This window comes from Mustela erminea, chromosome 12 (genome assembly GCF_009829155.1).
Source record: "Mustela erminea isolate mMusErm1 chromosome 12, mMusErm1.Pri, whole genome shotgun sequence".
NCBI classification, from domain to species: Eukaryota; Metazoa; Chordata; class Mammalia; order Carnivora; family Mustelidae; genus Mustela; species Mustela erminea.
In genome coordinates, this window is record NC_045625.1 from 51,186,278 (window position 1) to 51,209,669 (window position 23,392).

At 36.3% G+C, this 23,392-nt stretch overlaps 1 protein-coding gene across 4 annotated transcripts in view; it reads right to left on the minus strand.

Moving 5' to 3' along the window:
- Positions 1–23,392, minus strand: part of CNTLN (centlein) — a 292,701-nt gene that overhangs the window by 146,345 nt on the left and 122,964 nt on the right. For all 4 annotated transcript variants that reach the window (XM_032307449.1, XM_032307446.1, XM_032307448.1 and 1 more), the window contains exon 8: positions 16,737–16,931. In XM_032307449.1, coding sequence (XP_032163340.1) covers positions 16,737–16,931 — 195 coding nt within the window. The remainder of the gene's footprint in view (positions 1–16,736; positions 16,932–23,392) is intronic.

Sequence of the window (23,392 nt, forward strand, 5' to 3'; positions counted from 1 at the left end):
TGATTAAATATGAAACTGTTGAGAGATCATTTCCCATATACTTCTATGTCCATGTCTGCAATTACAAATGAATTAAAAATAAAATATAATCAAGTTAAAGCAGTTTTCACTTAAAATAATGCTGCAGAATAAGTCAACTTTTCAAAATGAGTTTATATATAAATTCTAAAATAGTTAAGCATGAAATAAGATGGTGATCAACATCAGACTTCCCAAAGAAAGTATAAGATTGATATTCCTCCACATTGAAACTGAAAAAAAAGTATAACTGAAACGATAAAAAATTAAGAATCATAAAAACCAATTATTAATGCTGGCAGATATCCTAACTACAGTATGACAAGGTTTAACAGCATTCTGAGCCTAAGTTAAGGTGGTACAATCTGATCTCTGCCAACCGAGAAATTAAAATACTTTAGTTGATGCCAACTAGCCACTATCAATACTGGACCCCATGACAGGCAAGAAAACAAAGCTAACCTAATACATCGTTTTCTCCTTTGCTGTGTTGGAAAATTCTACCAAGTCAATTCAGCACTGCTAAAGAAAAGACAACAGAAATTTTTAGTACACGTTTAAGTATTCCACATCACAATTAGATAATCCCTTGCAAAAGCGGATTCCTTAATGCTCCTATGTCCCACTTACTGGAATTGTTACCAAAGAATACTTGATTATTGTGAGGTAGGCTAAATGGGTTTGAAGCAGGACATACATTTTTGCATGTGTTCATTCAATAAGCATTTGTTGAAATTTAAATACTAATCACTTAGGGGAGTGGGAGATACGAGCTACCAGTTACAGAATGAATAAGTCACAGGAATAAAAGGCACATCACAGGGAATATAGTCAATGATACTGTAATAGTGCTGTATGGTGACAGATGGTAGCTACACTGCAGTGAGCATAGCTTAAGGTATAGAGATGTTATATCACTATGTTGTACACCTGAGACTAATGTAACATTGTGTCTCAACTACACTGAAATAAAAAAAAAAAGTAAACACAAAACATCATAGCCTATGGTAATTAGTTCTACATGCTTAAAATGTTAACCAGAAATAGGGGCACCTGGGTGGCTCAGTGGGTTAAAGCCTCTGCCTTCGGCTCAGGTCATGATCCCAGGGTCCTGGAATCGAATCCCGCATCTGTCTTTCTGCTCAGCAGGGAGCCTGCTCCCTCCTCTCTCTCTCTGCCTGCTTCTCTGCCTACTTGTGATCTCTGTCTTTCAAATTTAAAAAAAAAAAATCTTAAAAAAAAATGTTAACCAAAAATAAATAACGCACTAAGTAAATAAATATATATATCTAATGGCCTCTTGTGTATCACCAGACCACATAGGTCTCTAGTCATGGTAATGATGGTACTTATTAACCTTAAGCCTCCGAGGACAAGGACTATACCTTGTATAACTTCGTACCCATTGTGTCTGATACCACAGAGTCTAAAATAAACATTTGAAGGATTAAAAAAAAAAAAAACACCTCACTACCAACAAAAAAAAAAGTACAATTCCTATGTTAGCCTATTAGGGAGTCAAAAATGTTTTTAAACATTTAATCCTGTTATAATGAAATGGTAATTGTACAAGCAGTTTACAAATTTATATACTGTACATTTCCAATGACAGATATATATTCTTCATTTTCTTTTTATATCCGTATACACACACACACACACACACACACACACAGCCACATGTAAGGCTCAAGAGTGTAAGTGCACTTGGGGGCTAATATCAGGCCTCCTCCTTAGGTCTTCTTCCACCATCATTTGGACTGAAAGCGAGGCCAAGCACTGGGGCTAAGATCTAGTTTCCTTATATCCCCTCACATCCATCTATAGATCTCTAGAAGAAATCACTGTCAGAGACCTCTCTACCCCCCATATTCAACCTGTCACCACTACCTGCCTTAAAGTCACTGGAACTAACCTCATTATGATTATTATGATTATTTTTTATTATGATTTTTTATTAAGATTTATGTGGGTCACCATAAGAGCCCTAAATGCTATATCAATTTTTATGAAATCATTATACTCTCATGCTAGTTATGAATTATTTTTAAAAAGAAAAGACAGAAACCCCCAAAATGAGCTAATAAAAAGCTTGCAGATTTAGAATCAAACTGCCCAGGAAGTCTTGAAAAAAAATCTATCATATAGCTGGAGTTTATTGCCATGTTTCTATTCTCTACGTCACCTTTTACAATTAGACATGGTTTGAACTTCTCATTTTCTCTTCCATCCCACTTAACTCTTTCATGTTTCCCATTATGCTGTGTCTCTGTACTCCATCCTGAGCAGCTTTATAGTCCAATTTCTGATTCTCTCTTTAGCTCAATAACTCATTGTATGGGACTGGCCTTATTATCAAAACCAGATACAGACAGTATAAAAATTGTGTAACAGTTTCCTTCATAAATAGAGATTCAAAAAAGTATCCGTAAAATGAATAAGTTAGTTTATAAAGAATTAGAAATACCTCAGGCATCAAAAGATTAAAACATTTGATAAAATGTATCACCATTTCTGTATGATATCCATCAGGCTCCTTAAACTGATAAAAGGGTATCTATAAGAAACTTATGGCCAACTTCCTTATCCAAGGTGAAATACTCCCTTTGAAATTAAGAACAAGACAAGGACACTCACTATTACCACTTCTATTCAACTTTTCTATAGTAAAATGTATAAAAACTGGTATAACATATTAGGATTTTTGTTTCCTGTGTTGAGGATGAGGAGAACTGTTGGTGGGAATACAAACTGGTGCAGCCACTCTGGAAAACAGTATGGAGGTTCCTCAAAAAGTTAAAAATAGAATGACCCTATGAGCCTGTAATTGCCTACTGGGTACCCAAAGAAGATAAATATACATATTTGAAGGGGTACACACACCCCAGTGTTTACTACAGTATTATCAGTAAGAGCCAAACTAAGGAAAGAGCTCAAGTATCCATCAACTGATAAATGGATAAAGATGTGGTACCCACACAGAAGAATATTACTCAGTCATCAAATATCAAAAAGAATGAAATCCTGCCCTTTACAATGACCTGGATGGAAGACTGTATTATGCTAAGCTAAATGAGTCAGTAAGAGAAAAACAAATACCACATGATTTCACCGATATGTGGAATTTAGGAAACAAAACAGGTGAACGTAAGGGGCGGGGGGCAGAAAGGGAAGCAAACCGTAGGAGACTCTTAATGATCGAGAACAAACTTAGGATTGCTGGAGGGAGGGGAGTGGTGGATAGGATACATGGACAATGGATATTAAGGAGGTACTTATTATGAGTGCTAGCTGTCACATGTAAGTGATGAATCACTAAATTCTACTCCTGAAACCAATGTTACACTATATTTACAGTTACATATACAAGTACAGTTAACAAGAACTTATTGTTTTTTAGTTTACTAGTTCATTTTATTTTTTTTATTTAAATTCAATTAAATAACATATAATGTATTATCAGTTTCAGATGTAAAGTTCGGTGATTAATTAGTCTTATACAATACCCAGTGCTTATTATATCACATACCCTCCTTAATGTCCAGCACCCACCTACCCCATCCCTCACACCCCTCCCCTCCAGCAACCCTCAGTTTGTTTCCTATAATTAAGAGTCTCCTGTGGTTTACCTCCCTCTCTGATTTCATCTTGTTTTATTTTTCCCTGTCTTCCCCTATGATCCTCTGTTTTGTTTCTTAAATTTCATATATGAGATCATATGATGATTGTCTTTCTCTGATTGATTTATTTTGTTTAGCAAAATATCCTCTAGTTCCACCCACATCATTGCAAAGGGCAAGATTTCATTTTTTGATGGCTGAGTAGTATTCCACTATATATATATATATATATCACATCTTCTTTATCTATTTATCTGTTGATGGGCATCTAGGCTCTTTCCATAGTTTGCCTATTGTGGAGTTGCCCCTTTGGATCACTACATTTGTATCTTTGGGGTAAATAGGTAGTAGTGCAATTGCTGGAAACTATATTTCCATTTGTATTTGTAACTTTTTGAGGAACCTCCATACTGTTTCCCAGAGTGGCTGCACCCATTTGTATTCACACCCACAGTGTAAAAGGATTCCCCTTTCTCCACATCCTCATCAACATTTCTTGTTTCCTGACTTGTTAATTTTAGCCATTCTGATTGGGGTGAGGTGATATCTCATTGTGGTTTTGATATGTATTTCCCTGATGACGAGTGATGCTGAGCATTTTTTCATGTGCCTGTTGGCCATTTGTATGTCTTCTTTACAATTTTTTTTAAAAAGATTTTATTTATTTGTTTGTCAGAGAGACAGGAACAGCGAGAGAGGGAACACAAGCAGGGGGGGTGAGAGAGGGAGAAGCAGGCTTCCCGCGGAGCAAGCAGCCTGATGTGGGGCTCGACCCCAGGATGCTGGAACCATGACCTGAGCTGAAGGCAGACGTTCAACGACTGAGCCACCCAGAAGCCCCTGTATGTCTTCTTTAGAGAAATGTCTGTTCATGTCTTCTGCCCATTAGTTGATTAAGAAATAAAATTTAAATAAAAATTTGGGAAAAAATTGGGATTTTTAAGGAAAAAATAAAACTGGGAGACTATCTACAGAGAAATCTCAGAGGAATCTATAAAACACATTAGAATTAATAAGGGATTAACAGGGTGGCTGGATATAAGATAAACATTTAAAAATTGATTGCATTGCTATACACAAGAGAAAAATCTAAAAAAAAAGTAGCTAAAACAGCAAAAAAAAAAAGCTACTCAGAATCTAATAAGAGACAGTAGCTATCACATATCTAATAAAGAGACATAAAACCTCTATGAATAAAACAAAACATTTTAAAAATGTATTAAAGAAGACCTCAACTGAAATATATATATAGCAATATTTAGGGGTAAAAAGATATAAAATACTAAAAACGTCATTTTTTCTCGAACTAATCCTCATGAGGTTTTTTAGGGAACAAGATAGCTGATTATGACATTACACTGAAGAGCAAAGGATCAAGAATATTCAAAGCACAGCTGAAGAACAATAAATTGAAGAGATCTATCATATCAGATAATAAAACTCATCATAAAGCTATAGTAAGAAATAGAGTGTTGTTATTTCAGAGATCACAACAGAATACAGAGCCTAAATTAGACCCACTTATATATGAACCCATATATCTATGAAATAAAAAATGTCAGAGGAGGGGGCCTGTGTGGCTCCGTCAGTTAGGTGTCTGATTCTTGATTTCAGCTCAGGTCATGATACCAGGGTTGTGAGACTGAAACCTGCATTGGGCTCTGCACTGGGCATGGAGCCTGCTTAAGATTCTCTTTGTCCCTCTCCCCTACCCACCGACCCCCCCCAAAAGGGGGGAGGAAGAGGAAGCGATACAGATCACTGAGAAAAGGAGTGATTATTAGCACAATAAATAGTGCTGAAGCAAGCAGATACCCAGATTTTAAAAAAACTAACTAAATTGAATATTCTTTACAATAAACAAAAATCAATTCCACATAAAGACTTATATGTAGAAGTCAGAACTATAACACTTTAGACAAACATACAGGAAAATATCTTCTGAATTCAGGATAAGGTAGGATTTCTTAAACAAGAAACAATAAACACACACAAAAAAAGAAAAAATAAGCACAAAGTTTAAGAGAAAATGATGAGAAATTCAACTATAATAAAATTAATAACTATTTTTCAAAAGACACTACAGAATATGTGAAAAGACAAGCTGCAAGCAAGAAGATATTTGCAACAATTATAATTGAAAGCTTAGACTGCTCACTGATCTCTAAACTCCACTTTCTCTTTTTGGAAATGGGACACATATTTGTCAATATTTGGGGGTTCATATTTCCCAGTCTTCTTTGCAACTCTTCAACAAACAATGCTGGCAGAAGTAGTATGTACCACTTTGAAGCCTTATTCATAAATACTTCCTAAATATGATTCTCTGGACCCTTTTTCCTTTCTTGTTGGGTGGAGTAGACATGATTCCAGGACAGCTTTGATAGCCATGTTGAAAGTTAACAGATCCAAGAGATGAAAGGAGCCTAGATTTCTAAATCACTTTTTAGAAGCTGAAAATCCAAGTAATACCCACACTGGATTGTAACATAAATAAGCAATAAATTATTTTAAACCTCAGAGATTTGGGGTTTATGTAATACGGAAGTTCACACTATGGTCAATAATAATACAGCCAACAAAGGACTAGTATCTAAAACAAGGAACTTCAACAAAACAACAAGCATTCTAATAGAAAGAGGAGCAAAAGACACAAATGGGTATTTCATGCAACATAAACGTAAGATGCTCAAGCTCATTAAACACCAAAGAAATACTAACTGATGGATTCCTGTCTCACGTTGAGGTCTTTTATCCAATTTGAGTTTATCTTTGTGTACGGTGTAAGAGAATGGTCGAGTTTCATTTTTCTACAGCAACTTCTTTCAAGATATGTCTCCAAAGGCAAAGGAAACAAAAGCGAAAATAAACTTTTGAACTTCATCAAAATCAAAAGTTTCTGCACAGCAAAAGAAATAGTCAAAAAAACAAAGAGGCAACCTATGGAATGGGAGAAGATATTTGCAAATGACAGTACAGACAAAAGGTTGATAGCTGGATCTATGATGAACTCCTCAAACTCAACACACACAAAACAGGCAATCATATCAAAAAATGGGCAGAAGATATGAACAGAGACTTCTCCAATGAAGACATGCAAATGGCTATCAAACACATGAAAAAATGTTCATCATCACTAGCCCTCAGGGAGATTCAAATTAAAACCACATTGAGGTATCACCTTATACCAGTTAGAATGGCCAAAATTAACAAGACAGGAAAAAACATGTGTTGGAGGGGATGTGGAGAAAGGGGAACCCTCTTACACTGTTGGTGGGAATGCAGGTTGGTGCAGCCTCTTTGGAGAACAGTGTGGCGATTCCTCAAGAAATTAAAAATAGAACTTCCCTATGACCCTGCAATTGCACTACTGGGCATTTACCCCAAAGATACAGATGTAGTGAAAAGAAGGGCCATCTGTACCCCAATGTTTATAGTAGCAATGGCCACGGTCGCCAAACTATGGAAAGAACCAAGATACCCTTCAATGGACAAATGGATAAGGAAAATGTGGTCCATATACACTACAGAGTATTATGCCTCCATCAGAAAGGATAAATACCCAACTTTTGTAGCAACATGGACGGGACTGGAAGAGATTATGCTGAGTGAAATAAGTCAAGCAGAGAGAGTCAATTATCATATGGTCTCACTTATTTGTGGAGCATAACAAATAGCATGGAGGACATGGGGAGTTAGAGAGGAGACGGGAGTTGGGGGAAATTGGAAGGGGAGGTGAATCATGAGAGACTATGGACTCTGAAAAACAATCTGAGGGGGTTTGAAGTGGCGGGGGTGTGGGAGGTTGGGGTACCAGGTGGTGGGTATTATAGAGGGCACAGATTGCATGGAGCACTGGGTGTGGTGAAAAAAATAATGAATACTGTTATGCTGAAAATAAATAAATTTAATTTAAAAAAAATACTAACTGAAACTAGAATGAGATACTACTTTATCCCTTTTGAGAATGTAAAAAGAAGTCAATCAATATGAGACAGCCAGTTTGGCAAGCAATTTGGTATTTTTTTGTAATCCTGAACATTTGCATACCGACAACAGGCTATTTCACCCTTAGCAATGTATCCTAGAAAAAATCTTGCATATGGGGTTATGGACACATGTACTACAAAGTTCACTGAAGAAGTGTGTAAAAATTCCTAGAGCTAAAATATATATTTAAAAAAAATTCATTGACAAAAAGAGTTGATAAATAAATTGTAGCCTATTTATTAAACTGTTCCATAGAAGGGGAAACAAAGTACAGCTATACTCAATAGCGCTGAGTTATCTTACAAAAATAAAATTTAAAGAAAAAAACCTAATTGTGGAGAAAATACAAAGAGGATGATTTTTTTCTTTCAAGAGACAGCAAGCACGTGTGAGTGGTTGTGGGAAAGGAGGGATGGGGGAGGGGCAGAGAGAGAGGGAGAGAGTGAGAATCCTAAGCAGAGTCCACGTTCAGCACAGATCCTGACAACATGTTCAATCTCAGGACCCTGAGAGCATAAGCTGAGCCAAAATCAAGAGTTGAACACTTAACCAACTGAATCAGTCAGGTGCCCCAGAGGTTGATATTTTTAAGGTTTAAATAAAGGTAATACCAAATGATATATTATATTAGAAAACAGTTTTAATAGGCAGGAATTAATTTTAAAAATTAAGGTTATAAAATAAAAATTGATATCTAAGAAAGTCATTATCTTTAGGGAAAATAAGTGAAATGGGATCGAAGGAGAGCACATAGGTAGGATCAAGAGTATTTGTTGACAGCTTCTGGTGGGCACACAGACAACACTTTTTTTTTTTTTTGGTGGATGTCAAATATTTAGTGATAAAAATTTAAAAAAAAAAGAAATACATAAGAGAAAACGACATACAGAAAAACAATTTTCTGCCACTTAGGAAAGAAAGGAATAGACTATCAGTGAAACAAAATAAAAATAAATAAGCCTGTGGTTAAAATCACAACTCCAGGCTTGTGGTCTGCTGTTAACCACATGAAGTGACTCTCATTCACAGGTAAACAGAATAACTTAGGTTCCTCTGTTGTCCTCTACTGCAAGTTATTTCTCCAAGGCAAGAAACAGTACTTTGGCATGAGAAAGATAAACAAGCAAGTAAGATAAGAACAGGCAGTCATTCGGAATTCAGCTAGTTAAGAGCAAGGTGCTAAGAAATCAAAGGTCACAGGTTTCAATCCCATATGAACCAATTAGCTTTGCCCTTTTCTATGGCAAACACTGTCAGTTGGCTCACTGATAATTCTGATTATAAGTGATCTCAGGTAGAAGAGAAGATAAATCACCACCAATATAGGAAAAAAATTTCAAATTTACTAATATGACATAAAAAGTGTTTTTTCTATATAATGATATTAAGACCTAATTAATAATAACCTAATTATTACTCCATATACCCACCAGCATTGCCTCATGTAATCTTCATAAAACTCCTATGAGGTAGGTACTATTATAATACCCATTTAACAAATGATAAAACTGAGGCTTAGAGAAATTAAGTATTTGTGCAAGGTGACAAAGATAAGGGATCTAGAATTTAGGTTATCTATGACTCTAAATGTAACCCTCAAAAGTCATGCACAAAAAAGTCCCACCATAAAAGCATTTGAAAAAGGTAAATAGGATAGGAAAAATGGAAGAATAAAATATTCCTAACATTTCCCCTCAACTTGCCCACTTAGGCTCTTATTAATCAAAGGGTGATCCCTGGACAGCTATCACAGCATCATCTGGGAATGTGAAATAAATGTAGAATCTTAGGCCTCAATCTAGACCTACTGAATCAGAATCTATTTTAACAACCCCTTACACCAAGTGACTTGGATGTATATTAAAATCTGAGAAGCACTTACCTAGACTATTCTCAGTATCCAGGACATACTACACACTCTCACCTCAGGGCCTATGATAATTCGCTTCCACCAAGGTAGAAACTCCTAAATAATTTTCAAACTGACATGCAGTCCACCTTCTCTGTGAAAGTGCTGACAACCTTCTTCCTCTCTTTACAAGGCTCCCATAAAGCTTCTTTCCACAAAGTTCATATTATGCTCATACTTCCCTTATAGCCCAGTTTATAATAATTATTTTGTCTGCATAGCCATCTATAAAATTCATAAAAGCAGACTGTCTTATTCATCTTTGTATTCTTTCACTTTAAACCTGGCACCTGGAATAGAGAAGGATTTTAATAAATATTGATTATATCACGGAATAATACATGAATGAATAATGAATGGATGGATGGAAGAATGGGTGAATGAAAAGATCACTTTAGGGATGCCTGGGTGGCTCAGTAGGCTAAATGTCTGACTCTTGATTTCAGCTCAGGTCATAATCACAGAATTGGAAGACCTAGTACTGAGTCTGCTTGAGGTTCTCTCTCTTTCCCTCTGCCTCACCCCCACCCCACCCCCCAAGCACTCTCTCTATAAAAAAAATAAAATCTTTAAAAAAAAGATGAGTCTATCAGACTAAATTCTAAAGAAGGGTTATAAAGATTATGTTACTAATTGGTGGAAATCCCGAGTCACCCACTGTTCTCCATTCTTCTTACTAATACCCTGATTCAGAGCTTCCACTTCTCTCTGTATAACTTCAGTGTCCTCATTCCTGTTATGAGAAATGCTATAATATTTCTTGCCTCAGAATATGGCAAATCTATTTGTCTACTTGTAAGGCCTGGAAATCCTGGATTCATTTTTAATTTCTTTTCTTCCTAAATTTCACCTCTATGCCATCTTCAAATCTTGTGGATGCTACTTTTGAATTATTTTTGAAATTAAAGTATGTCTCACTACCTAATCTAAGTACTCCCTGAGTTTCATCTTTACCTTTACAATTTTCTCTTGAATTTGTTTCCCAGTTCCCATCCTTGCCTTCCTGTAGTCTCCTTTCTGTACTGCAGCCAGGGTGAGCCTTTTAAAACTGAAGCTAGATCTTACCAATATTTTGACTGAAACACACCAACAGGTTCCATGTTGCATTTCTATTCAAAACACACCAATTGGATTTCCATCTCACTCAGTATAAAATTGGTTTCCTTATGTGGCCTAACAAGGCCCTAGGAGACGTGAGCCCACCTCTCCTCTTACTCCTCTGAGGTCATCTCTGACTCCTCTCCCCAGAGCTCTCTCAGATCTACCCACACTAGAGGAGTGCTTACTATAGAAGGGAAACACAGAATTGCAAAGAAGGAAGAACATTCAGGTGAATAAAAATTCTATATGAATACTGATTCTTTAATGACAGTAATGATAATGTCTTAGAGGGTAAAATGCATGTAAGATCAAAATATAAGACAAAGATAGGAAAAACAAGTGAAAAAATATAGGAGAATGTATTAAGTTCCTTGCATTGCATGAAGTGATTACAAGTAAATTAAAACTCACTCTAAAAAGTTAAAAGACTAGGGAAGAGTTCCACTTAACAATAATGGCTGAGCTGATTCCATCAGATTAAGTCTCCTGCCTAAAACTATTTAAAATCTTGAGAAAAATATAAAAATAACTACCTGAAGGTAACAGAGAATAATCAAACACAGGAAGAATCTGGATGAGAATTAATACTTGGAAAACAGAACAACACTGAGTGACCTTCCCCTTTTTATGAATTTTGACCTGAAGGAAGACCACAACAGATAGTACATGTGAAGGCTAAAATTCTAGTAGAAACATACAGAGAAAGTTCAGACCTGCCACTGCAGCCAGAAAGAGGAAATTCTAGAAAAGAGAGTACCAAAACTATGGCTGTTTGCTCAACTCTTCATGTACTAGGCAAGACCTCTAAACAACCCAGATAAGGTTAAAAGAACATAAGAGCAATTTAATTGTACCCACCTGAAGGAAAACAGGGCTTAGAGTTTAAGTCTAACCTAGTTACATTCTGATTAAAAACAAAACAAAAAAACTTCAACACTTACATAAGTAATACAGCAGAAACCAGAGTATCTAAACATACCACTCACAATATACACTACACAATCCTAAATTATTAGGCTCAGAGAAAACATCAGTATATGACCCATATTTAAAAGCAAAGGAAAACCACTAGTCCATAACCCAAGAAGTTCCAAAATATGGAACTAAAATATAATGATTTTAAAGGATCTGTTTTAACTATCATAATAAGGACCTAAAGAAAAATGTTTGTAAGATATGAAAAATTAGGAAAACCCCACAGATATATACCTAATATAAAAATGAAACAAATGAAAATTCTAATACTGAAACATACAATATTTAAAGAATAATTCACATAAAAGACTTAAAAAGCAAATTGGGGATAACAGAAATGTTAGTTATTTGAACATAAATTAACAGAAGTTAGCTAATCTGAAGATACATAGACATTAAAAGATTTTTTAAAATGAAGAGAGACTTGCTGGTCTAGGGGACAACATTAAAAAGTCTAACACAAGTGAAACAGGAATCTCAAATGCAGAAAAGATGATTGAGAAAAATAACGGAGGAAATCATGCAACACTTCCCCCTAATTTGGTCTAATAAATAAATAAATACACACACATTTTTTAATTTTTTAAACAAAAATCAAGAAACCCAGCAAAACTGCAAGAAGGCTGATTACAATGAAAATCCTACTTGGAAACATCATAGTTAAGATATGTTTTAAAAGAAGCTAGACAAAAGTGGTACATCACATTTAAGTAAATAATGAAACAAATTCTCTCTGACTTATCATCAGAAACAGCTGAGTCTAGAAGACAGAAAACTGAAATTTTTAAATTGCTCTTGTTTTGTGAGATTAAAAGTCACTGAGGGTTGCTGGGAGGAGGGGGTTTGGGAGAAGGGGGTGGGATTATGGACATTGGGGAGGGTATGTGCTTTGGTGAGTGCTGTGAAGTGTGTAAACCTGGTAATTCACAGACCTTTCCCCTGGGGATAAAAATATATGTTTATAAAAAATAAAAATTAAAAAAAAATTGCTCTTAAAAATATATAAGCGGCCAACCCAAAAGAAAGAGGGACAGAGGAACAAAAACAGGATAAATTTTTTTAAAAATGACGAAACAGCACACCAAACTCAACCATGTTATTATATTAATTCTAAATGGATTAACACTGCAGTGAAAAGGAAGAAATTGTCAGAATGAACAAAAAATATAGGACCCAACTATGTACACTTTAACATAAAGACACCCATAGATGGAAATTAACAGGATGGGAAAAGGTATACCATGTAAAATGTAACCATCAAAGAGTTAGATAGGCTCCAGTAATGTAAAATTGGGTTTCAAGCAGACAAAATATTATTATAATTAAAACTAACAATTTATAATGACAAAAGGTTCATTTAATCAGAAAGACCTATCAGAGGGACATTCTCTCAGCAAATGACAGAAAAAGTGATAAAAATCTTAAATACAAAAATCATTAAAGACAGAAGATCTGAACACTATCAAATACAACGACATAATTAATATTGATATTTAACAGTCCAACCAAAAGCTGCAGAATACAAATTATCTGAAAATACACATAAACCATATGCTGATGATACAACAAGTCTCAATAAATTTCAAATACAGTAATCATTGAGAGTACTATCTCTGACCACAATAGAAGTATATTAGAAGTAAATAGCAGTAACATATACAAATTGTCCCTGACTTACAATGGGTTCTCTGTAAGATTTTTTGGCTTGACTGATATCATTATCAGTACACAGAACGTTCTTGAGAAAGAATAAAGTGACTTACCCTATCATTTCAAGAGTTACTATAAAGTGACATATATGAATAGATATTTTTCTGGACTCCATTCTGTTCTACTGATTATTTTGTCAATCATTATGCCAACAGTACACTACCTCAATTTTTTTTAGCTTCATAAATACGTCTGAAAATCAGGTAGTGTAAGTCCTCCAATTTTTTAATGAAATTTCATTTTGCTCTTCTAGGTCACTGGCCTCTGACCATTCCCTGTAAATTCTTAGAATTGACTTACTATCATCTTAAAGATACATTGTATACACTCAATACCTCTTAATGAAAAAACTTTAATCAAACTATGAAGAGATGGGAATAAAGGATATTTTACCTTTAATGTGATAAAGGATATTTACCAAGAAACCCATAGCACACATGGTGTTTAAAAGCAAAACATTGTCAGGTTCAAAAATAAGCAAAATCAAATGGTAGTTACCTTTACGGAAGTAGCTTGCAATGAACCTCAAAGAGGTTTATTAGAAACTGGTAATATTGTATATCTTGATCTGAGTGGTATTTGCAGGGATGTGTTCACTTTGTGAAATGTCACAGAGTTACACACTTATGGTTTGTAAACTTTATTATTTGTATGTTATATTTCAGTAAGACTGTTCATGAAAAATTTCAAGTGCTTTTTCATGAAACTTTATAGATTAACCTTAAAGTTATATTTAAGTACTAAATGCCAGCATAGTCAAGACACTTTAAAGAACAGTAAGAAAGTAAGAGTACATCTACCAAATATAGAGACTTATTAGGAACTATACTAATTAATATAATATAACATTGTATAGGAATACAGAGAATACAGAGCCTAGAAAGAAACTTGTAAGTATACTGAAGTAGAATATATGAGAGAGGTAGCCCAGGACTAGAAGGGGGAAAAAAGGGTATGTCAACAGGTTGAGCTGGAAAAACTGATTAGTACTGGGAAAAGTAAATAAATACAAATGGATCCGTACCTTATACTATACATAAAACACCATCCTAAATAAATCGTGAATATAAATGATATAAGCAAAGCTTTAAAATTTCTTTAAGAAAACAGAAGTGTTAGGATGCCTGGGTGGCTCAGTCACTTAAGCTTCTGCTGAGGTCATGATCTCAGGGTCCTGGGATTGAGCCCCACATTAGGCTTGCTAGGCAGGGAGCCCATTTTTCCCTCTGCCTGCCGCTTCCCCTGCTTGTGCTCACTCTCTCTTTCTTTCTGAGAGAGAGATAAATTAATTAAATAAATAAATAAATAAATAAGTAAGTAAATAAATAAATGTGATCTTTAAAAAAGAAAACAGAGGGGGCACCTGGGTGGCTCAGTGGGTTAAAGCCTCTGCCTTCGGCTCAGGTCATGATCTCAGGGTCCTGGGATCGAGCCCCACGTCAGGCTCTCTGCTCAGTGGGGAGCCTGCTTCCCTCCTCTCTCTGCCTGCCTCTCTGCCTACTTGTGATTTTTGTCTGCCATATAAAGAAATAAATTCCTAAAAAAAAAAAAAAAGTAAAGAAAACCGAGGTAAAAATCTTTCTGTCTTTAGGGTAGGAAAGGACTTCTTAAATGAAACACCAAAGCACTAACTATAAAAGATTAATTTGTCTAAATTAAAATTAAGACTTTCTGTTCATCAAAAGACTCATTAAAGAAAAGATGAGGTATACACTGAGATAAGATATTTCACTTTCTAGAGATTGGTATCAAGAATAAAGAACTTTGGGGGCGCTGGGGTGGCTCAGTCGGTTAAATGCCTGCCTTCATCTCAGGTCACGATCCCAGGGTCCTGGGATTGAGCCCCACATCGGGCTCCCTGCTCAGCAGAGAGCCTGCTTCTCCGTCTCCCTCTGCCTGCTGCTCTGCCTACTTGTACTCTCTATCCCTGTGTCAAATAAATAAAACGTTAAAAAAAAAAAAAGGAGAAGAAGAAAAATAAAGAACTTTGGGGCGCCTGGGTGGCCCAGTGAGTTAAACCTCAACCTTCGGCTGAGGTCATGATCTCAGGGTCCTGGGATCGAGCCCCACATCAGGTTCTCTGCTCAGGAGGGAGCCTGCTTCCCCACCTCTTTCTGCCTGCCTCTCTGCCTATTTGTGATCTCTCTCTCTCTCTCTCTCTCTGTGTCAAATAAATAAATAAAATCTTTTTTAAAAAAATAAAGAACTTTTATGAATCAATAGGAAAAGAATCCAGTAGAAGAACGATTAAAAGATGTAACTGTATGTTTCACAGAAGAAGGCATACCCTTGGCCCTGTAATCATTTGAAGATGTGCTTTATCAGTGATATGCATATGTAGATCAAAATAAAAAATTATACTTGAATTAGTTAGTTGCCAGCAAACTATGAAGTCTGACAATACCAAGTTTCAGGAGGATGGGAATCAGCCAGATATCTTAATATACATTGTTGGTGGGAGTAAAACTGATGAAAAAACTTTGAAAAATAAGTGAAAGTAACATTTTCACCCAATACCCAGGATTTCCATGCCTAGATACATGTTCCACCTAAATGTATGCATATTTGTACCAAGAATCATGCATGAAAATATAAGTTGCAGCATTATTCATAATAGCAAAAACTGGAAATAACCCGAACACTTATCTACAAGTGAACATACAAGTAGATATGATATAATCACATAAAACAGAATATTATAGATCAGTAAAAATTTTTAAAAAAAGGTATAGCAAATAACGTAAGTGATTCTTAATAACATGATGAGAAGTCAAATTGCCAAGCCACACTTTAAGATAGTGGCAGAATTGGGACTAAAAATATTAAGTATTGGGGCGCCTGAGTGGCTCAGTGGGTTAAAACCTCTGCCTTGGGCTCAGGTCATGATCCCAGGGTCTTGGGATCGAGCCCCGCATCAGGCTCTCTGCTCGATGGGGAGCCTGCTTCCTCCTCTCTCTCTCTGCCTGCCTCTCTGCCTACTTGTGATCTCTGTCTGTCAAATAAATAAATAAAATCTTTTTAAAAATAAATAAATAAAAGGTATTAAGTATCATGTATCAGGCATTATGGCAACTACTTTATAAGACTTCCTATTATATATTCTTTCCATTCCACTACCTCATTCAGTTTAAGTCTCAAAATGAGCATGAGCTATTCATTTGCTGTTATTATATTTCAGTCAGTGTTTCATCATAATAACTATGCCAGTTATACCCTGTATTTCTATGTGCATTTCTATATGAATCTGTATTATATATAATATTCATTTCTACAAAGTATAAGAAAATAGCACAATACGAAACAATCTGCCAAATATTATATTCCACTATACTAATTAAGCTTTTTTTAGTCAATTGTAGGAGACAATTTAATATGATATTGCTTGGGTAACATTTTTAGAAAATGTCTCTCACCTGTTCCAAGTGCTCTGAATCACTGTCTTGTGGTAAAGGATAGGATGCTCCTTGTGATTCCTGAAGCTTTTCTTTTAATTTAATGTTTTCTTGTTCTTTTTGAAACAGCTGATCCTGAAGACTAACAACACTTTGCCGGAGCATAGCTTCACTTGATTTTGTGGTTTCAAAGCAAATATGTAATTCATTGTAAAGCTGTTTCAAAAAATATATCCACACTTATTAATAATCAATTAGTAGTCACGTCTGTATAAATATGCATACACACATATTCATATCTATAAAGACTATATATGACATCCTACTTGCCCTGAAGTGATTTTAATACTCTATAGAGGAAATAAGCTATAAACAGATGAAAAACTAAATAATAGAATCCAATAGCAACATAAAACTACAACTGACATTAAAAAGGCAGTATTACTGGCTAGTACAATATAGGAAAAGTGTGTTAAACTCCTAAGAAGAATGAAAACACTTTAAGCTAATTATATGTTCAACTTAGAGTACTTTATGTAAAAGAAAGGACCTGAACTGAGCTATGATACTGTTACAGGAACTGAATGAAAACAAAAAGTCATTCCAAAGGTGGCAGAAATGTGAAAACATTAGGTACAGTTATAAGAAGGGACAGAAAGGAAGCATAAGCTCTATCAGTAACTGAACCCAATATGTACATCTGAAAGAAAAACCAAGAGTCTTTCACTGAGAGTTCATTAAGGTTGACTGATACATTCCCATTTTGTATAAATTAGCATATACGGCTGCAGCAGGGCAGGTGAGGGCAGAGGAACAGCAAGAGATAGGCAGTAAGAGCACAGAGTGTAGACTCCTGGAAGGTGTACTTGTTCCTGCAGGCAACAGGGGGTAACTGAAGACCTTCAACAGAGTGTGATACAACAGAAGCAATGTTCTGAAGGCATGACAGATAACTTTTCAATTTTTTTTTTAAGATTTTATTTATTCATTTGACAGACAGAGATCACAAGTAGGCAGAGAGGCAGGCAGAGAGAGACGTGGAAGCAGGCTCCCCACTGAGCAGAGAGCCCAACGCGGGGCTTGATCCCAGGACCCTGGGATCACGACCTGAGCTGAAGGCAGAGGCTTAACCCACTGAGCCACCCAGGCGCCCCAACTTTTCAATTTTTTGACTCAAGGAAACACGAACTTAAAAATTTAAAATGAGAATTTATTAATACTGTGAGACAGCATATGGTATGTATGTAAGTGGTTTCATGTACAGTCACATATGGTTAACAATAGTATTCCACCAATACTCATGAACTTACATGGTAAGGAAACTCCTAACTAATGATTGTGATGTGAGGCATAATTCAATTTGTGGTAACTAATTCACATAAGGAGTGTATATATGCTGATGACACTGGGAAAGTGACCCAAGAATTAAGACTTTTCTTTTTTTTTTTTTTTTTTAAAGTAAGGCTAATAGTGAGATAGTGAGATCTTTATAACAAAAGCAAAATCCCTCAGGGTTTTTGCTCCAATTTGAGAGTTTGTGAAATCCCCAAATTCAAAATGATGTAGCTAATACACTAGTTTTTTAGGTTTGCTCATTTAATTGAAGACTGGGAGAATCTTCCATTAGCTAGCCTTGCCTCATGGAAGAAACTTAACTACACAAAAGATGGCAGAGTACTTTTCTGTATATATGCTATACTTTAATTTTTTAAACTGTAAAACTTAATAAGGATTGTAAAGCCTCTTTTCTTTGCTTTTTCTTAGACATATACCTTGTCATAAACATAAGACTCGCCAAGCCATTACTGTGACACAATATGCCCAATATTCCTTTTATGTTCTATAAGAGATCGTACCACTATGTTATTATAGTTATTTCAAATAATCCATTTTATTTTACAGCCAAAGTCTAAGCAATTTTTATAAAGGAAAGTTGCCATTATGATTTATATAGAATTTCAGGACATGAATTTGTACTTTTCCTCTCAATTACCTTTATACCAGGGAGTATGTCCAATGTCCTGTCCACAGTTAATACCATAAATCTAGGAGGGAAGAGAGAGTAGGAACCTGACCACTTTGAGGAACAATGAAGAGATCAGAGTGGGCCTTATAGTGACCTACCTCAGCTGTGTTGCCACTTTCATGATTGAGTTGAGGTGGAAAAGAAAAAAACAAAATGTGGAGACAGAGCTAAGGTGTCTAGAGAGATCTGAAGCTAGGATGAATGAAGGTCTGCCTAACAGCATTCACAGTCACTTACTCAGTTTAAAGATTATATAACTACTTTCTCTCTTATTTGTATGCTTTCTTAATACTAGCTGGCTTTTACCCAGCAAAAATTAATCTTTCTGGAAGAAAATAATACAAAAAATAAATATGTAAATATTTAAAATAATAAAGAATTTACAAATAGGTAATTATACCTCATTTGAAAAATATTTTAAAAATGATTTATAGATTTCAAACATTTGACAGTCTCATGAACATTGATTGTTGCCCAAGAAAAACTCACGGTTTTCCTTCCACTTGCCCAAAGAACAGGAAGAATGATAGCATGTGGTCAGGACTAAGGACCAATTTACTGACCATTAGTGCCAAGGGTGTGGTATATTTCTTTAAGTGTCATGTCTTGGGATCTTTCTTCAAAGTTAATAAGGCTCTGGGCCTATTCATACATGAAAGAAGTCTTTGTCTTAAAGTCTCTTCTCTTGTCTTCTCTCATGTCTCCCTCCTTTTTTGCTTCTGTAACAATGGAAGATGTTCTCTTCTAATGTTTTCCACTTTGTTCTCTCTGCCATGCAATTTACACAGGTGTACTCCTATTCAGCTGTCCTGGATTGATCTGATAGGACGAGTGGGCAACTCTAAACACTGAGGCAAACTTTCTTTCTCTGAAAATATCCATTCTTCCAAGCAGCAGATGGAAAGAATTAAAAAGCCTGGAACAGGGGGTGGAGTCAAGATGGCAGATAAGTAGCAGGCTGAGACTACTTCAGGTAGCAGGAGATCAGCTAAATAGCTTATCTAAAGATTGCAAACACCTACAAATCCAACAGGAGATTGAAGAGAAGAAGAACAGCAATTCTAGAAACAGAAAATCAACCACTTTCTGAAAGGTAGGACTGGCAGAGAAGTGAACCCAAAGCAACAGGAAGATAGACTGCGGGGGGAGGGGCCGGCTCCCAGCAAGCGGCGGAGCAACAGAGCACAAAATCAGTACTTTTAAAAGTCTGTTCCGCTGAGGGACATGGCTCCAGAGGCTAAACCAGGGTGAAGCCCATGTGGGGTCAGCGTGGACTCAGGTCCCGCAGGGTCACAGAAGGATCGGGGGTGTCTGAGTGTCGCAGAGCTTATAGGTATTAGAACAGGGAAGCCGGCTATAGAGACAGAGCTGAGGAGTGAGCTCTCAACTCGGGGATACCTTGAACCAGTCGCAGGCTCGGTGAGCTCAGAGCATAGCTGGAGGCCAGGGAGACAAGAGTAATTGGGCGTTATTCTCTTAGGGTGCACTGAGGAGTGGGGCCCCAAGCTCTCAGCTCCTCCGGGCCGGAGACTGGGAGGCCGCCATTTTCATACCCGTCCTCTGGAACTCTACGGAAAGCACTCAGGCGACAAAACCTCCTCAAAGCAAACCCAAGCAGATTACTCAGCCTGGCCCCTGGTAAGGGCGGTGCAATTCCACCTGGAGCAAAGACCCTTGAGAATCACTACAACAGGCCCCTCCCCCAGAAGATCAACAAGAAATCCAGCCAGGACCAAGTTCACCTACCAAGGAGTGCAGCGGATTTCCAGAGGAGGAGAAAGCAAAGCAAGGAACTCATGGCTTTCTCCCCATGATTATTTAGTCTGGCAGTCAATTTAATTTTTTTTTTTTCAATTTTTTTTCTTCTTCTGCTAAATTTTTTTTAACTTTTACCCTTTTCTTTTTTAATCTTTTTTAACTAGTTTATCTGATATATATTTTTTTCTTTCTTTTTTATATTTTTCTTTATTTGTTTTCTTTTTTTAATTGTTTCTATTTTTTTTTCCTGAACCTCTTTTTATCCCCTTTCTCCCCCCCCCCCCCGCCCACGATTTGGGATCTCTTCTGATTTGGTTAAAGCATATTTTCCCGGGGTCTTTGCCACCCTTTTAGTATTTTACTTGCTCCTTCATATACTCTTATCTGGACAAAATGACAAGACGGAAAAATTCACCACAAAAAAAAAGAACAAGAGGCAGTACCGAAGGCTAGGGACCTAATCAATACAGACATTGGTAATATGTCAGATCTAGAGTCCAGAATGACGATTCTCAAGGTTCTAGCCTGGCTCGAAAAAGGCATGGAAGATATTAGAGAAACCCTCTCAGGAGATATAAAAGCCCTTTCTGGAGAAATGAAAGAACTAAAATCTAACCAAGTTGAAATCAAAAAAGCTATTAATGAGGTGCAATCAAAAATGGAGGCTCTCACTGCTAGGATGAATGAGGCAGAAGAAAGAATTAGCAATATAGAAGACCAAATGACAGAGAATAAAGAAGCTGAACAAAAGAGGGACAAAGAGCTACTGGACCACGAGGGGAGAATTCGAGAGATAAGTGACACCATAAGACGAAACATTACAATAATTGGGATTCCAGAAGAAAAAGAAAGAGAGAGGGGAGCAGAAGGTATATTGGAGAGAATTACCGGAGAGAATTTCCCTAATATGGCAAAGGAAACAAGCATCAAAATCCAGGAGGTACAGAGAACACCCATCAAAATCAGTAAAAATAGGTCCACACCCCGTCAACTAACAGGAAAATTTACAAGTCTTAGTGACAAAGAGAAAATCCTGAAAGCAGCCCAGGAAAAGAAGTCTGTAACATACAAGGGTAAAAATATTAGATTGGCAGCAGACTTATCCACAGAGACCTGGCAGGCCAGAAAGAGCTGGCATGATATATTCAGAGCTCTAAATGAGAAAAACATGCAGCCAAGAATACTATATCCAGCTAGGTTATCATTGAAAATAGAAGGAGAGATTAAAAGCTTCCAGGGCAAATAAAAACTGAAAGAATTTGCAAACACCAAACCAGCTCTATAGGAAATATTGAAAGGGGTCCTCTAAGCAAAGAGAGAGCCTAAAAGTAGTAGATCAGAAAGGAACAGAGACAATATACAGGAACAGTGACCTTACAGGCAATACAATGGCACTAAATTCATATCTCTCAATAGTTACCCCGAATATTAATGGGCTAAATGCCCCAATCAAAAGACACAGGGTATCAGAATGGATAAAAAACCAAAACCATCTATATGTTGCCTACAAGAAACTCATTTTAAACCCGAAGACACCTCCAGATTTAAAGTGAGGGGGTGGGAAGTAATTTACCATGCTAATGGACATCAGAAGAAAGCAGGAGTGGCAATCCTTATATCAGATCAATTAGATTTTAAGCCAAAGACTATAATAAGAGATGAGGAAGGACACTGTATCATACTCAAGGGGTCTGTCCAACAAGAAGATCTTTCAATTTTAAGTATCTATGCCCCTAACGTGGGAGCAGCCAACTATATAAACCAATTAATAACAAAATCAAAGAAACACATCAACAATAATACAATAATAGTAGGGGACTTTAACACTCCCCTCACTGAAATGGACTGATCATCCAAGCAAAGGAAATAAAGGCCTTAAATGATACACTGGACCAGATGGACATCACAGATATATTTAGAACATTTCATCCCAAAGCAACAGAATACACATTCTTCTCTAGTGCACATGGAACATTCTCCAGAATAGATCACATCCTGGGTCCTAAATCAGGTCTCAACCGGTATCAAAAGATTGGAATCATTCCCTGCATATTTCAGGCAACAATTCTCTGAAGCTAGAACTCAATCACAAGAGGAAATTTGGAAAGAACCCAAATACATGGTGACTAAAACAGCATCCTACTAAAGAATGAATGGGTCAACCAGGAAATTAAAGAAGAATTGAAAAAATTCATGGAAAAAATAAAAATGAAAACACAACGATTCAAAATCTATGGGACACAACAAAGGAAGTCCTGAGAGGAAAATATATAGCGGTACAAGCCTTTCTCAAGAAACAAGAAAGGTCTCAGGTACACAACCTAACCCTACACCTAAAGGAGCTGGAGAAAGAACAAGAAAGAAACCCTAAGCCCAGCAGGAGAAGAGAAATCATAAAGATCAGAGCAGAAATCAATGAAATACAAACCAAAAAAACATCAGAACAAATAAACGAAACTAGGAGCTGGTTCTTTGAAAGAATTAATAAAATTGATAAACCCTTGGCCAGACTTATCAAAAAGAAAAGAGAAAGGACCCAAATTAATAAAATCATGAATGAAAGAGGAGAGATCACAACTAACACCAAAAAAATACAAACTATTATAAGAACATACTATGAGCAACTCTACGCCAACAAATCTGACAATCTGGAAGAAATAGATGCATTCCTAGAGACATATAAATTACCAAAAGTGAACCAGGAAGAAATAGAAAACTTGAACAGACCCATAACCAGTAAAGAGATTGAAAAGGTCATCAAAAATCTCCAAACAAACAAAAGCCCAGGGCCAGACGGCTTCCGGGGGGAATTCTACCAAACATTTAAAGAAGAACTAATTCCTATTCTCCTAAAACTGTTCCAAAAAACAGAAATGGAAGGAAAACTTCCAAA